At 42.0% G+C, this 17,538-nt stretch overlaps 1 protein-coding gene across 2 annotated transcripts; it reads right to left on the reverse strand.

The window, feature by feature from the left end:
- Positions 1-116: 116 nt before the first annotated feature.
- On the reverse strand, positions 117-16,303 carry slc44a2 (solute carrier family 44 member 2). Of its 2 annotated transcripts, none has more exons than XM_048248502.1 (22): positions 16,137-16,301; positions 11,289-11,337; positions 11,079-11,152; positions 10,819-10,903; positions 10,452-10,536; positions 10,004-10,117; positions 9,290-9,350; positions 8,990-9,119; positions 8,723-8,806; positions 8,328-8,440; positions 7,864-7,995; positions 6,953-7,052; positions 6,759-6,851; positions 6,492-6,576; positions 5,393-5,655; positions 4,576-4,670; positions 4,178-4,281; positions 3,857-3,930; positions 3,647-3,717; positions 3,413-3,501; positions 3,118-3,202; positions 117-910 (listed from the first exon to the last, which is right to left on the reverse strand). In XM_048248502.1, the coding sequence occupies exons 1-22, from the start codon at positions 16,246-16,248 to the stop codon at positions 810-812; spliced, it is 2,199 nt and encodes a 732-aa protein (XP_048104459.1). In that variant the 5' UTR covers positions 16,249-16,301; the 3' UTR covers positions 117-809. The 2 variants fall into 2 exon arrangements, with proteins under 2 accessions (XP_048104459.1, XP_048104458.1); XM_048248501.1 differs by lacking the exon at positions 117-910 and adding an exon at positions 1,187-2,677 and having other exon boundaries at positions 16,137-16,303.
- Positions 16,304-17,538: the final 1,235 nt, after the last annotated feature.

Below are 17,538 nucleotides of genomic sequence, written 5' to 3' on the forward strand. Positions count from 1 at the left end.
GAGAAAGAGAGAGAGCAGCAAAGGAGGCATGACAAAATGTTGAAATCATGAAGATTCCATTTGTTTGAAATAAAAAAAAAAACAGGTTTTCTGCCAAAAAAATTTTAGATGGCTACTCATTTTATCAGACATTGTTTTTTACTTCTGTTGGTGTAACAACCACCTTGGGGGGTATCACTATTTGGTCTGGTTCATGGACAACTGGGCTCAGATAAGAACAGAACATTTCCTGACAATTCAACAAACACTTTATGAAAACAGTGGATACATTGCACTAGCATGTATATAACTATTTCCCAACACTGTACACTTCCACTTTCACACACACACTTGCATCATATATACAATACGCTGAACATGTCATCTCTTTGTTGTAAATTGGAACATGGCTTACGAATATAACGGAATAGTCTTATATAAATAAACAATACTATGACAATACTGCATGAGCAAGCGTAAAAAAACAGATCAATTGTGTTGAAATTTAAAAAGATGTTACCTCAAAAATTAAAAAGTGACAAAAAGCAATATTGAACATTATTTTTGAAATGATATTGAAAAACAAAACGATATTCACATAGCCCCAGAATTGCATGCATATGTGCAGAATTGGAAAGTATGCCAACAGTTAAGCTATGAAATATACATTTCTACAGTATAGCTTTCTGCATGGTAGGAGTGGTATAGTGTGTGTCAGGGTCACACTGTGGTCAGAGATATAACAAATGATCTGAAATGTTTCCAATCAGTGCAAGGATGAAGGAGGAATTGTAATTGATCAATCCCTGAGCGAAGTCTATGGCTAATGTCTATTTGGCCTTCTCATTCTTCTTCTGCAGAGTCCCGAGCAGTTTCTCCGACATGAAGTAAGGCCTCTCTGCAGTGCCATCGTTGCGTTCCAGGTCCTCCACTGGGAATATAACACACACCAAATAAGACACAAACTTCTTCCCAGCGTACTGTATTCATACGGAATCTCACTCACTCACACACACACAAATACAGACAGACCTACTGATTCTCACTGCTCCCGCAGAACTTACCTTTGATATTACATTTGGCGAAGGTACAGCATAGTCTAGATCTAATCTCAAAACGCAATCTGCATTTCCACATTAGCTACAGACAACAGAACGAGAAGGCCATAGGAGAGTTATGTGTATAAAGGAAAGCCAGAGAAAGTATGTTACAGTAGAAGAAAGATGCGTTTTAATAGAGCACTAATAGACCATGTGACTAACATGCAATAAAGAGCAAAAAAGACAGAGGTAGAAAGAGACAGATGAAGGCAGACAAGTGTCCAATTTCAGTGGTCAACGCCATCTATGATCCCAAGGCAAAAAGGTGGTGTTTTCTTCAGATCATTACTTGATTGGAGCAACAATAAGCACAATACTTAATCCATACATTTATATATACAAACCAACAGGCTTTGTTAGTGTATATACCACAATTTCATACAAAAGGACTACACCATTTGGCGTCAGCTGGTTTCAGTGTAAACACAGGAGAACTGGATTATGCCTTTTTTTTGTACCTTTTGTAAACGTAGCGTCATTAGATTAGTGCACTCTAGAACACAATTAAGACATCAATCAACCTTTCACAGAGAGTAGGCACAGATCCAGCACCAGAAGTAAAAATGTACATCCTTCACATAAAACACTCTCACATGTGTACGAGTGCACACACACACACACACAAAATGTTAACAAACAATACAAGTTGGTTTTGTACCAACTGTTCTATAACTTAGCATGTGGTTTTCGGGTCTGTTCTTTTATTTAAAAAGGCTCATCATCATGCCTCCCCAAATGCCACAGTTTTAGAGTCACGAGATTGTAACAAGGCTGCATACTGTCATATACCTAATAGTGTACTTAACATAGGAACAAGCTCAATTCTGCAATTCCCAGTAACCAGACTAGACTACAAGACAATGCTATTCTGGTCCTACAGCTACTCAGAGTGGCAAGCTTATGGCATTTTTACCTTACCCATACAAGAAGTGTTGATAGCTGGACATCTTTTTACATTTGGCTGATACAGTACATACCAGTCTACACAAACAGCATACGACAGCAAGCCATTTAAATAAGATATATCCAGACTTTTCCCAACGCGCCTGATAGTGTCATATCCCTTTGAAAGTCAATGACTCACGACCGATTCTGAATTCATTCCTGAGGCGTAAGTGGGGTGTCTATTTCTTGCGGGCCATTTTCCTTGGGCTTCTCCTCTTCATCCTGCTCCTCCTCCTCCACGGCCGCCGCCACCGCCGCTTGAGGCGCCGTCTCCGGCTCCTTGTTCTCCTCGGACTCTGCGTCCAGAATCCCGTTCTGCAGAGGAGCGGCCTGCGGCACGGCGGTCTGCGTCTCGGGCTCCGACGACAGCGTCTGTGGCGGCGGCGTGGTCTCCTCGGCCGGCGCCTCCTCCTGGGTGAGCGGCTGCTGCTCCTCCTCCTCGTGCGCCGTCCTCACGGTGGCCTCCTGCTTCACCTGCACCTCCCCGTCTTGCTCCACCTGCTGCAGCGGGGTCTCCTCCTCCTCCATCGGCGGCACCACCGCCGAGCCCTCGTCCGGCTCGTCCGGTTTGGTCTTGGACAGAATCTCGTGGAGTTCGGGAGACATGAAATACGGCCGTTCCGTGGAGCCGTCGTTTCGCTCCAAGTCCTCGCCTGATGAAGCGTTTTCAATCGCCGCCATTGGAAGCGGGTGCACGCATGCATTGGGGTGTGTGAATGAGTTAGGGATCGGGTTAGTAGAAAAACATTGAGGGAACAAGACAACGGAGGGATAATTATAACAAAGGAGGTAAGGAGTGAAGGAAACAGAAAGGGAGAGAAAGAAAGCAGAGTCAGAGACACAGCAACCGGGCTGTTAGGGGACAGACTAAGCACTGCAGTGGGGCAAAGTCACAGTGCCCTCATTTTGGGCTCTCAAGTGAAACGCATCAATGCTAAAACAACTGCTAGCTTGCTACGCTAAATATGTTTCACTTCTCTTTATTACTTTTAGCTGTCTAAGATATTCTGTGTATGTTTTTCATATGATATTGTCTCATATGACTAATAACAGGTCAAGCACCCAGACAGACAAATGCGAGTGCATTACTTACAGAAGCACAGGAATAGTGTGTCCACACACATGGCATACACACTGAAGAAGCCATGGGCAATCAGATAGGAGCCGAATACTATGGTCTACAATAACAAAAACAACAACAACATAAAAACATCATTACACAACACTGTTGGAAAATCACATCAGCTTGTAAGAGCCAAATACATTTGGACTTTTGGGATGAACTATCTGATGAATGTGATGAAGGTTTCTGGTTTTCCTTGCAATGGAAATTCAAGAAACATTTAGGCCAATCTAGCCATCAAACCAGATCGACTCTAAAGCCTTACCATGATTGGGACCCAGTAATAGTTAAGGTTGGGGGCTGCATCCTCGATGCCCTTAATTCTCCCAGAGAAAAAGAAGAATGAGCAGATGCCTGGACACAAAGGACAGGAAACAGAGCAATGCGTTACATGACTGCAAGCACCTTACATGGCCCAATACGCAGATTAATCAGATTAATCCACCTGGATTATGTGTGTCATTTGTCATTCATTTTATTCAATGCATGTGCCACTTACCCACAATTCCAACAATGAGCAGCTTGCCCAAGAAGAGGAGGAAATCTGTAACCTTATCAAGCACTGCCACTCTGCAAGGGACAAGATTCATGTTTTAGTTATAGGTGCATTCTTTACAGCAGACATAGCTCTATAAACCTGCATGATAACTCAAAATTGAGAGAACTTATAATTCAAAATTCACTATAATTCAATAATACCATAATTCACCTGACAATGTTCCTCATTAGAAGGAAGAAAGCATCCTTTGCTGCTGTGCAGAAGTTCTTGCCATATATTGCCACCTAGTGGAGAAAAAAACAACAACTGCAACCATGTGCACCAAAGGCCTAATGGAAACACTGAGCATTCCTTCCAAATGTCATGCACGCACACACGGCATGTTCTCTGAGGACAGCACTACAATAGTTCCGTTTGTAAAGCACCAGAACATAGAGGGAGGAGGTGACGTCTAAAACTAGAACTCAGCAAGGACTCAGCAAAGAACTCAGCTGTTCTCCAAATGTGCACAGTCAAGGGTGTTCCACTTACCATGATGTAGGCATTTCTGTTCAGGAACTTGATGAACTTCTCCAGGCACCAGAAGCAGCACTTCATACAGCTCAGCAGGAATTTGGCAAACCTATTTTGAGCTCCTATTGGGGAGAGTTATAAAAAATAAGATGAGTATGAACTACTGATAAAAAAATCCTCCTCCTAGTCACTCGATATACTGATTTACATTCACAGTTACTGTGGCTAATAATTTTTGTCTGATGCAATTAACAATGGTATATATATATATATATATATATATATATATATATATATATATATATATATATATATATATATATATATGTATGTATGTATATATTTTATTAGTACATTGAGCTGAACTTCATGCATGTGTCACAGAAATCCTCTCAGCCCATCCATGGCCCCCTGACCTTTCAGTTTCTGGTCCAGATACTCCAGGATGACCCTGATGACCTGCACGATGGCCAGAATGAGGGAGCCGAATGCCAGAGAGCCTGTGTGGTACCTGCACGGGGGAGGGAGGGGGGTAACTGTCATGAGTGTCAGTTTTCCTGGCTCTTTTTCTGACCACACCCTTTACCAGCTGTGATGCTGGTGGTGCTGGCCATAGCGTCAATTATTCATGTCCATATGATCTCTGCTAATGTTTCATTGATGACTCTTTTGTTCTGAGTGGCCAAACCCCATTTCTCTTACAGAGACAAAAAGATTGCCACACAGTAGCTGACTTCCGGAGCACCATGCTTGTTGTAAAGCTAGCCGCCACAGTTTTGGGTTGGGCTCATGATTTCCTCTAAACCATTCCGTTCTCTCTTCTCTGAAGTTGCTCTGCTCTCATAACACATCTGTACAGCATACGATGCATAACGACGCACACACACACACACACACACACACACACACACACATGCTCTGCTCTCATAACACATCTGTACAGCATACTGTATACACGCACACACACACACACACACACACACACACACACACACACACACACACACACACATGCACTCAGGCATAAACACACACAATCACACACGCACACACACACACACACACACACATGCACTCAGGCACAAACACACACAATCATACACGCACACACGCACACACACACACACAATCACACACACATGCACAAACACAAACACAAACACACACACACACACACAAACACACACACACACACAAACACACACACACACAGTACGGTATGAGAGTTGGTACCTGAGAGCCCTTCCCAGTGAGGCGAATATGGGGAAGGCAGGGATGTCCTCTGGCTTCTTAAAGGCCCAGTAGTACGAAGCGAAAGCCCCTGCTAGGGTCACCTGCCCCAGTGCCGTTACAAAGTTGGCACACCAGAAGAAGAGGAAGAGGTTGTAGAACTGGAACACGATCAGGTACTTGTGGTAGAGGGTCTCTCCGCCGTAGAAGGCAAACTGGCACTCAGCATCTCGACACACATCTGTGATGTTGGAGTCCTTGAAGGTCTGGAAAGGGTCGGGTGGAGACACGAGGAAGTGTTTAGTTATTGTGTTAGTCTGACCAAATCCAAACTTTTTAAATGCATGTAAACATGTTAGTCCGGCAGAAATCGGAGCTTTTTCAGGGTCAGGTGGAGTAATCGGAAAGGAGACACAGAGAGGACTTCACCCAAACAAGACAAGCAAATGTTGACTAGACCTTAAATACCTGACTTGAGCCACACAAACAATTACACTAATTAGAGTTTTACTAAGACTTTCAGGATCAATACAGATGTGCTGTCCCTTCATGCCTTCAAGATATATAGCCAATTGTGAAACACCTCTTTGAGGGAACTGGCAATAGTGAAGCAAACTCTGAGGACGGACTTGCTTACTCTACTCACTTTATACAACTGTGTAAAAACAATACAATAGTTGGGGTTGTGGGTCATAACAAATAACATCACAACTGCTGATCTACCATCTGTGAATATGCAGTGATGCAGAACAGGAGAACCGCACTGGATAAGATACTGAATTACCCAACTTTATCCAGCCAGGAAGAGAAGCAAAAAAAGGTAGCAACAAAAAAATGCCAACCAATTTCCATAACCAATAATTAACTCCAAATAGAAAACAAAACAAATTTGTCACAGAGAGAATAAAATCAATTATTAACTCAAAGTCACAATACACAAATCACAGTATCATAGATGTGGCATTACATTGTGGCACGGCAATGCAGCCTCTGTGTTATTTTATTCTGAATAAAATGTCAAAATAGAAAATGCTGAGTGGCGTGGTCTTCAAAAATGCTCCATGCAAGCGGCTGAAGGGAGTGGGGTTTGGGGGGGGCTTACCTTTGGGTCACAACGCTCCAGAGAGTGTGAACACTCACTGGTGTTGAACACTTTATACACGGCCTCGTTGGAGGTGGACAAGAAGCTGAAGGAGTGTGTCAAGGAGTTTTGCCACAAGTGACCGCGACCAGAACAGAACGCTTCAGAGCCCTTATTTATTTCCTTGTTCCTGAATAAAGTGCAAATGAGCGGTCAGTGGGAAAACCCCCTTAGACTCATACCCCAACAGTATGGGAGGGAGGGAGTCGGACAGGCTGAAAAGGATACACAGCAGTGACCGCCCAGTACGCGATCACCAGGGACAGCAGGAAGAAGGTCAACAGAGGGTAGACCAGCGAGGACATCACATGACCGACGGCCCTGGAGGAAAGGCGGCGGGAGATAATGAGTGACCCATCTGTGAGAGACACGCTGAAATGAATGAAACGGCAGTTTCCGTGTAGTTTGCATTCAGCGCTCACCTGCTTGCTTCCTTAATGAGAGCGATGGCGATGAGAATTCTCTTCCTGAGGAAGATGAGGAGGATGATGATGACCAGCTCCACGATGGCCAGGATGATCACTGAGACATAAGGAAGGAGACGGAGAGAGAGAAATAATAATAATAATTATTATTATTATTATTATTATCATAGGGAAATGAGATTGGGTTGAATGGAAAAATGCAACCAACAAGTATTATATTGGTTGAAATGTTAAGAACCAGACAACATTGGATGTACTATCCGTAAGTAAGCAAGCGAGAGTAAAGTGCTCACTGAATGCTAGCCAGGTCTGCCGGAGATATTAAGTAGTGTAAGTATAAGTATTATACTATAAGAAAGTAAAGTGCTCACTGAATGCTAGCCAGGTCTGCCGGAGATATTAAGTAGTGTAAGTATAAGTATTATACTATAAGAAAGTAAAGTGCTCACTGAATGCCAGCCAGCCAGGTCTGCGGAGATATTAAGTAGTGTAAGTATAAGTATAAGTATTATTATACTATAAGAAAGTAAAGTGCTCACTGAATGCTAGCCAGGTCTGCCGGAGATATTAAGTAGTGTAAGTATAAGTATTATACTATAAGAAAGTAAAGTGCTCACTGAATGCTAGCCAGGTCTGCCGGAGATATTAAGTAGTGTAAGTATAAGTATTATACTATAAGAAAGTAAAGTGCTCACTGAATGCTAGCCAGGTCTGCCGGAGATATTAAGTAGTGTAAGTATAAGTATTGCACTATAAGAGAGTAAAGTGCTCACTGAATGCTAGCCAGGTCTGCCTATAAGTATTATACTATAAGAAAGTAAAGTGCTCACTGAATGTTAGCCAGGTCTGCCGGAGATATTAAGTAGTGTAAGTATAAGTATTATACTATAAGAGAGTAAAGTGCTCACTGAATGCTAGCCAGGTCTGCCGGAGATGCAGATACACAGAGAAGTCTGTCTGCAGGCCGAGGTCGCGGATGGTGACATCAGCACCAGGAGTTCCTTTTAGAGCAGCGTATTCCAGGTAGCAATGGATAATCCCTGGGAGAAGGATGGGAAGGTCATTTGTGATGCACTGACATGCACATTTATTCATTTAGCAGTCATCCAACGTGACTTACAGTACATAGGTCAATTCTATTACAAGGGACCACATTGTCCCCAGAGCAATTTGCATTGGTCAAGGGCACAACGCTGGAAGCCGGGAATTGAACCCACAACTTTTTTTCAGGCTACTGCATGCTAGCCCAGCTCCTTAACCACACTACCACCGCCCATGCTTGGATGTTTACGTTGTCCACATTGTCTTGCACTTGAACACAGTTACAATACTCTCTCTCTTTCTGATATGTTTGATGTGGACTTCAGTTTACCGTAAAAAATGACGACGATGACCATGGCCATCATGACCCAGACCATGATGCCTGCCAGGAAGCGCAGCAGCACGATGAAGATCAGACTGACGACCATTGCGATAACGAGACCGCTGCAAGGAAAAGGGCTCAACATTATGAGTAATATCTACAGCAATATAAGCAATACAACGCCACATAGTAAGATGAAATGTATGTATGCAATCGTATGTGATTCCTACAGTGTAAAAAATATACTAGAAACGTAAATTGTTTTAACAGATTTTTAAGAAAGTCACCACTAAGGTTAAATTGGTTTGTTTAGATCCTGTGAAATTGCTGCCTTGGCAACGCCACGTCATGGCTTCAGAACTCTATTCTCTCGTTTTGTGCTATGCATAAAAAAAAATGCTTACATCAGGATCCAGTGCCAGGACTGAGTGTAGTCTTCAAAGACCCTCATGAAAACCTGTCGTGTTTCCGTAGCAATGTTTGACTTCCTGCAAAACACAATTTTGCTTTACTGTAATATGGATAAAGTGAATTTGGTAGTTCAATGCCTGAACCATACTGTAACTCAGCAGTGGGCTGGACAGGTTCTGTGACATGATGGAGACTGACTGGCACAAACTGGCTTGGTAGACAATCCTAAGGTAATACTGGGACTTGGGAGCAACACTTACTTTGTAGCATCCAAGAGATCATTAGCATTGTGGGTCACATCGTTCTCATCCATGTAGCTGGTTGTATTCTCACCGATGACGACGACTCCTCCCATCTTCGTCCCCAGGTCTGGCAGGCAGCGGCGAGAGACTGAAGCAGGGCAATCAATTTGTCATCCAAAGTATTTAAATCTTGACAAATATGTTACACACATAATCTACCATGCTTGCTATATAAATGCAGAAGACACAAAAGGCACATTGTTTGAATGAACACGTCACACTTGTTAAGTGCTCAAGAAAATGCACACGTAAACGTACAGTTTTTACTTGGAAAGATCATCCCAGGACAGAGGCGATCCCTCAGAATCTCTGTGACACTCTGAAAACAAGAAGGAGAACATCTAGTGAGTTACGTTGAGATTCTGTCCTTGAATATTACAATAATATATTATTCATTTTTTTCGATTGTTTACACATAAAAAACTGGTACTTGAGACACAATGACCACAACATGTAGCTCATGAACCAACCCCCTGAACCAATTCTGCTAAACTACAAGCCGCTTCCTGCTTTACACTCAAATTGCACTTCTAAAACACACTTTTTTCACAACACTACACACAATTCTCTGCATTTGGCACAATTTTCATGAAGAAAATATCAAATATCTTGTTTTCACAAGGAATACACTGCCACACTGTTTTCCATTCATCATAGTGTTTTACATTGAGCACGTCAGTGTTCAACTGGTTCTTATAAATGTCTATTCATTTGATGGTTTGTGTGTGTCATTTGAAAACAAAATACCATCTTGAGAAGAAATAACATTGTTTTGAATGTACAGTTTCATTTTGCAGGAGAATTGAGGGGTTTTGCCCATTGTGTGTGTGTGTGTGTTTTTGATTTGTGTGTAAAGTTCTGAGAGTATTGAGGCATGCTTTCAGAAAATGTGTGTAAACAATCGAGAAAAACTGTAACATTAAAAGGATAGTACAGCTCAGTGAGAAGGGAATATCATTTCAAAATACAAACCAGCATGGACAACTCTGTATTCTTGCAGAACTTCGTGTAATAGGCCATGTCGTCAGTTTTAAGACGTGCATTCGCCAGCGTCAGGAACTTATTCGGACATGATTCCACACAAATCTGTCCAAATACAAAGAACTTCATTTTTATTTCAGGGTACAAATACATAGTGTCACACTGTATACACACTGAAGCCAGTTAAGATGCTTCAGCTTAAGGATATTTTAGAATGACTAAATTGTTTGACAACAAACATTAGTTTAGCAATGGCAAACAAACATAACAGTGCTCTTTTTCTCTAAACACTAACTCAATTCAAACTGACTTTAATAGGACTACTTTCATTTAGATTGGCACACAAAAGTGTTTTTATTCCCTGTGGAACCCTTTTGGTGCATTGGGGGAAATGCATGGCGGAGTGGGAGTTAGTGGTCAGTGTGTGGTGGGAGCTGACCTGTGGGGTAGGGCACTGGAACTCCAGGAGCGTCAGTGGGCTGGCACACTTCAGGATGTTGAAGTAGAACAGAAAAGGCTTCTTCCTGCAGGAGCAACACAGAGGGACATGTCAGAAGAGGGTCCTCACCAGTCTATTCAAGCACACACATTACGCACTGCAACAGTGCAGAAGTCTCTTCAGGCACACGCATTACACACTGCAACAGTCCAGAAGCAAAAGAGTAAGGGTTTCGTTGTGAGAGAAATATGTGAGAGCTTGAATATATATATATATATATATATATATATATATATATATTAAAAAAAAGAATCAAAGGCAATATGACATATGCTGCATACATGGAGGGCATGAAGAGTGAACTTACTCCAGGTCAGTCCCTGCCTGCCCACAGAACTGCCCTGTGCTGTCGGTGGGGTATATGACTTTACGAGGGTCACCCCTCGACCAAGCTACAAGGAGAGAGAGAGAGACGTAAGTATGTGCAGTGTGCTTGTAATCTGGCCCTCTACAGGACAGTGTAAGAAAAGCACTCACACATACAGTATAATTCGTCATGGCCTTTTGTCCATCTTGGCCACTGATTAAATGTCTCATTTACATCTAGACATAAGAGTGAAACCTTACCCAGAATTCCCACGCCAAAGTAGCCCACAATGGCCAAGATGAAAAGGATGCAGCACAAGATGTCTGTGCAACCCCTGTCAAGGAGGAAAAGTTCATTGTTTGTTAAAAATATACAGAAGAATGCAGAAGACAGCAAAATGGTTGGATAGGCTACATATGGTATACAGTAATATGAGTAACACACGCAATACAGAAAAGTCTCTTCAGTACCTGTTATGAATAGGGCCTTTAAAAGTGGGGTCAAACTTCCGTGGGTCCCCTATGGAAGCAAAATGATGAACATTGTTTACATGGTCTTGTCCTGTGTATGTGGGTGTGTTTGTTTGTGAGAATATGAGCACGGGTATTTATGCTTTCACATCGTGAGAGCTTTTGGCATACCATTCATTTTCTCCTGCCAAGACAGACATGCCTAGCAACCCACCATATTGCAGCCTAACAATCAGTATCGCTGCCTAAGCTTATTGGACGTTCATCCAGCTCTATGCAGTTACAAGGTCAGACACCATTTGCTTAGCAGATGAGTGATGATTAAAAAAGCCAAGTTTATATTTAAAAGTAACAGTTAATTTTTAATTGATTCTGTAGTTTGTTCTTTATAGAATACTGAACTGAGTGATACATTTTAGAGCGGAAATGGACTTCATCTCATTTCCTGTGTCAACATCTCCAAACCTTTCTACCGTGTCTATTCACACAGGAAGGAGGCACTTTTAGATCTTCTATTATACGTCACAAGGCCATAAATAACAGCACAAGTGAGAAATAAGATATTTTTTACCATAGTACATTTTCCTCTTAACCTTAAATGGTATGGAATTGTATGTTAGCTTAAGTCTGACACTGTCACTGTAGTCAGACGTGGCCCGACTTGATTTGAATATCATAACTCATGAGAACAAAACTCATTTTGCATTTTGAAGAAGAATCCTACCTTTCTCTCCATAGGGCGCGTCTTTTGCCATGTTTTGTCCTCCTTGAATACCGACACTGCTTCTATCTGCCCTATTTCCTGCCTTTGTCTCTTCACGAACACATTTGCCTACTCTAACCAGTCATCCCCTCTCTGCCCTCGTTCATCTCAGACTTCACTGAGCGTCACAGAGTGTTCTCTGGGGGACGGTCCACCTGAGACCAGCCAAAGTGAGACAAAACAACACCTCCACCAGCATCCCTCTGCAGACGTCCCTAATGGTCCCCTCACAGGTTGTTGATCTTGTGTGGAGTTTCTGCGTTACTTTCACTTTCACTCCCCCTGGTCATAACATCCTCTGTGTGACTAAACAGGTTGAACACGCACATGAACAGAACCTCTGTGTGACTAAACAGGTTGAACACGCACATGAACAGAACCTCTGCATGTCCTTCGCTTCCTTCAGACACTATTATGAGCTCATTTACATAATGTCCGTTGGAAATACTAGGAGGGGAGTAGTGTATCAGCCGGCTAAGTTCGGAATTCCAAATGGCCAGTTATGTTGTTATAGATATAAGACCCAACCGCTTGACATCCGCAGAACATGCAGACTTACACGTAGGTCTGAAAGCAGCTAATATCTAAGACTAAGGCACACTACACAATTTAACAAAGCACTGCCTATATTACAGAGTACCACCTCCATGTGGAACTCATCATATTCAGCTGGGGGCAGATTTGTAACAGGTAACTTGGCTGTAAACCATTAACTTATGGCCTACTGTTTTCACTTTTCAATTCATTATATAGTGTTACACTGAAACAAAATAATAAAATCCAAAATGTGTTCTTCATATTCCACATGCCAAAACTTCACTTCACACGCTTCCAAAAATTAAAAATGGTATGGTATGACTATCATGGTTCACTACAGTTACAGTTGGTGATAAACCTGAGAAAAAACATGGGGTTTTTTTGCCCGAAAATTAACCATGGTTCTTTAAAGGCCCCCTAAAGAGTTTTTTTTTTACCAAAATCATTTTGATGGCACATAAACTCTCAATAGGGTGAACGGCACTCCTGCTCTAAGTGCCGTTCACCCTATAGGAAGATATAGGAATTATCTTCATTCACCCTTTAGGAAGCCATAGGAAGATGCTGTTCGGGTAGGAACATTGCCCCCGGCCTCCAAAATCGAAATGGAAAAGAGCTGCTATGCTACAGGAATTCAGATCTCTTTTTCTACAGACTGCTGTGGGTGGAGTTATGTTTGTTGCAACTGTAGGAGGACCCTCAGTGCTACTTTAAGCATGGATTTTATGGTTAACCAGGGGAATAACGGTTCATGCCTATGGTTTTATCATGGTTTCACTACGGCACCTTGGTCATCAACCTGAGTAGTAGTAGTGAGGTGTAGTGAGGCGTTGTGAGGCAGCGGTAACGTAGTGGCTAAGGAGCTGGGCTAGCATGCAGTTGCCTGAAAAGTTGTGGGTTCAATGGGCTCCATGCACGACTTTTGGATTCGCTTCATCCTGGCTTGTCAACTTCTTGTTAACAAAAAATGACAGATTACTGGCCTGTCAGTTTTAATATACCGGTAGTAGGCTATTGCTAGTTGAACAACATAGCTTAAGTTATTCAAAAACAGTTAAGTAAATCTAAAGTTAACTTAATCAGTTGCTTGATTAAGGTTAAGAACAGTTTAAACCCTTTTCCCATTTGCTGGAGGGAGTGGCACACAACATTTTTACAAAGTCGGTCTACATTACCGTGAGACGAGGTGTTGAAGACAATGACAATAGAAAAGAGCCATATCTGCCAATGTATTACTGTAAACAGGAAGTTGATATGCCAGTACACGCAAATCCAAAATGGAGTTGTGCATAGAGTCCATTCCTGGCTTCCACCATTCAGCAAGGCACTTAACCATGGTTATTTACCATTGTAAAACCATGTTTCATTTTCATAACGGATGTTAAAACAATAGTAGTACCACAACTACTATGAAGTGCTATGGATAAACCATGGTTAGTGATCATAAAACCATGGTTCCTGTATAAAAAACAGAGCAAACCATATTGAATTTTCATAAGGGATGTTTAAACCCTAGTAGTACCACAGTTACTAAGAAGTGCTATGGATAAACCATGGAGCATAGCAATTATCATCACCATGATTTACCATAGTAAAACCATGGTTACTGTATAAAAAAATATAGGAAAAGCATTGTGAATTTGCCTTCAGAATTTGCAAATTCAGAAAGAGAAACTACACTGCTTCACTCCCACTGGCTGTGTACACCTCACATTTACTTGAGTGATCAGTCACTGAAGAATGCTATTAAAATTGTCTCCTTAATCCCAAATGGAGACACAGTTGACCGAGTAGATTCCAGTGTAGTTAAGAGCAGGTAAAACTTGAGGCTGGCTTGCGAAAGAATAGTTATTTATTCTGGATGTAACAACAGAGTTCTGGTAACCCTGTTGTACGCACAGCACAGCACAGTGTTGCAAGGTGAAGCCAAGGTAATGAACTGAAGCAAAGATCTGGGAAACTTCTGGCTAATTATAATACCAGAATATACATTTATGTCTGGGGTCAAATTGAGGGGGTGATATAGCCTTATTCAATTAAGATGTCTCTTGTGGGGAACAATTAGTTAGGTACACCATTTGCTATTGTAAAGTGACAACATTCTGTCTGCTTACAATAAACGTCCTGTCCCCACAGTTTCTGCAGTCTCTTAAACAAAGAACCAAAAGAATGACATACAGTACAGAAAACCACTAAAATCTAACAGTCAGATCTGATACGTCTCGCCTACCAGTGCATAGCCCAAGGCTGAATTACAATAGGTTATTTGTGGCCAGCTGAGTGTCCAGCTCAGACAATGAGACTGGACATTAGCTCTGCTCCCTGGCAGCCCACATCCCTGAAAGTGGGGAATGGGCTGTTGACAGGCTGTTGCCTGCCTGGCTCTCAGCTCACAGCCTTGCCAAATCTGTCGGGTGGGTGGTGGGGGTTTACTAGTAGCCAGACCTTCCTAAGAAGTTTAGACAACTCAGGACGACTGGTGCAGGCAACGTTGGACTGTTCTTTTAACAGTTAACAGCTGTGCAAGACACAACTGTCCAGGAGTCAAAAGGCGAGGGTTAGTAAAAGGCTGTAGGATTTTATGACCCTCCAGAGAAAAGAGGGATGGCAGGTAGTTCACATGGAAACGGGACATAGAAATTTAGGATTTAAGAAATAAACGTTGAATCTATTGACTGAAAATAAATGTTAAGGGCTGAGCTAGTGTGCTATGCTTTTATTACAGAGATGACACAGGCAGCCTTGTCATGTTTCTAGTAAGTTAAACTAAGCATTTCAACGCATGGTCTAATCAACAGTAAAACAACAGTACAGCATGGTCTAATCAAACAGTAAAACAACCCCCCACACACCCATGCAAACATACAGTCAGTTGCCAGCCAGTGTTGGGGGAGATTAAAGAGAGACAGGCAGACAGTGTGTGTGTGTGTGTGAGTGAGTGTGTGTGTGTGTGTGTGTGTGTGAGTAAGAGAGAGAGAGAAAAAGAGAGAGACAGAGGGAGAGAGAGTTTAGTTTCCAGTTTGTTTCTTGAAAACAACATCCCATCTGTATTATTATCATAAGCCTAATAAATTCATTAAGTCACCAATTGAAGAGTGAATTGAACGATGATGTCACACTTAAGAAAACAGAATAACAAAACGCCGCTGACTACCGTTTACTACTGTCTTAGTCAGACCGACCAATGCCTTTTGACCAATGCTGCTAGGGAATTAGCCCGTGTTGATTTTCAGCATCAGGAAACGGTCTCCTTATTTTGCAATTTTTCGTTCAAATCGAAACTGGCTACACCCAGTCCATTCGATTCGAAGGCTGTTCTTCAACAAACGTCGCAAGCACAGTCAACGGTAACCAATGCCTAGCCTACATTTAGATTATGTGTTATTATGGTGAGTCTGAATGCTGAAAAGCAAAAGACTATTAGCCTACCTATATGATAGCCTACATGCTGTCCACACCCATTTTATTATTAGCTTGCACTAGTCATTGTTTCCAATTTGTTGTCATTCTGATAACATTTGTAAAGAAAGAGGGATATGATAACTAACCATATTTGGAATCGCCATTTTTCTCTTCCATCTCCATGTCGGAAGGTTCAATTTTTCTTACAAGCCAGTTTGTTGGTGAAATCTCGGAGGGCTGAGTACTTGAAGAAAGCATAGACTAAGATGTTCGCCAAAACCCCGCTAACGGTATGTTGTGCAGAACAACCCCTGGTGAATTCCAGTTTGGGCCACTTTACCAATAGTAAGAGTGCACAGCTGAAGGACATGCCTACTAGCCTATATCGTAAAGAGGCGGGATTTGTAGGTGGACACGAAAGAAAATAAGCTCATTCGACTTCGTGCAGCGCTGCGCAGATCTGGCTGAACGTGATGCATGCGCATGCTGCACTTTTTGCAGCATGCCAGCCAGCACTGGTCCATGCATCACGTTCGGTCAGATCTGCATTCTGCATGCGGCATGTAACGGGCGTGAAATCGAGCGTCCTTGTTAGTTTTCCGGTACTTAAATGGAACGTGACAAACGAAGGCAAAAGGTTCGAAGTCACCACAGGCCAAAGATTTTACTGCGGAGCAGAACTGAAAATGAAATCTTAAGATTTTCTTTTTTCAAATTAGAGAAGTTCCTAATGATCTTTGCCTCATTAATTGCACGCGACTTCTTGAGTTCCTGCTGTAGCCTATTATGGAAAAGATCAGGGCTGTAGTGGAAGCTAAGTAGGCTAGCCTAAACACAATTTATCCATCTCTGAAATTTCAGAAATAGAATTTACCCACCTCTCAAAAAAGTGTACACGATTGTTGATGACTGACTGAAGAGCTTGAGGTCGGCTTCACGCACCTATTCACCAAATGCAACTTTTACAAATAACACTGTATTATCCACATTCACAAATACAGTATGTAGCCTACACTCATCTCTAGGAACCATTTCATATTTAATATAACATTGGACAATTTCCTCCACCATCATCAAACATGTTCTGAATGCCTTAATTTAAAAAAAAAATCTGATAGCCTACCTGCATGGCGCAGTCCACCTTATCATCAACAATCGTGTACCATCACAGAATTTATAGTTTACCCACCTCTTATTTTACCACTACACCCCTGGTAAAGATGAATAGGCCTACGTGTTACAAGAGAGGTGTTTTAATAGGTCAAATATTGACATTGTGTCTCAGTGTTTGAGTAATCAGTCAATGAGTCATTGATTAATCTGTGGCGGGGCGCCACGAAATACAAATCGGCCGCCACAGATGAATATTCTATGTTTAATTTAATTTAATTTAATTTAATTTAAATTAAATATAAGGTCAAATCCTTGCATTGCCATTGAGCTGCGCTTTTTATGGACGCAGCCTTTCCTTGCCCCGCCCCGCTCTCTCTCGTAGCCCGCTGCCACTCCTCTGCATGTGCATTTAACAAAATATTCACGATTGTTGAA

The sequence above is a fragment of the Alosa alosa genome, chromosome 7, assembly GCF_017589495.1.
Source record: "Alosa alosa isolate M-15738 ecotype Scorff River chromosome 7, AALO_Geno_1.1, whole genome shotgun sequence".
In the NCBI taxonomy this organism is placed as follows: domain Eukaryota; kingdom Metazoa; phylum Chordata; class Actinopteri; order Clupeiformes; family Clupeidae; genus Alosa; species Alosa alosa.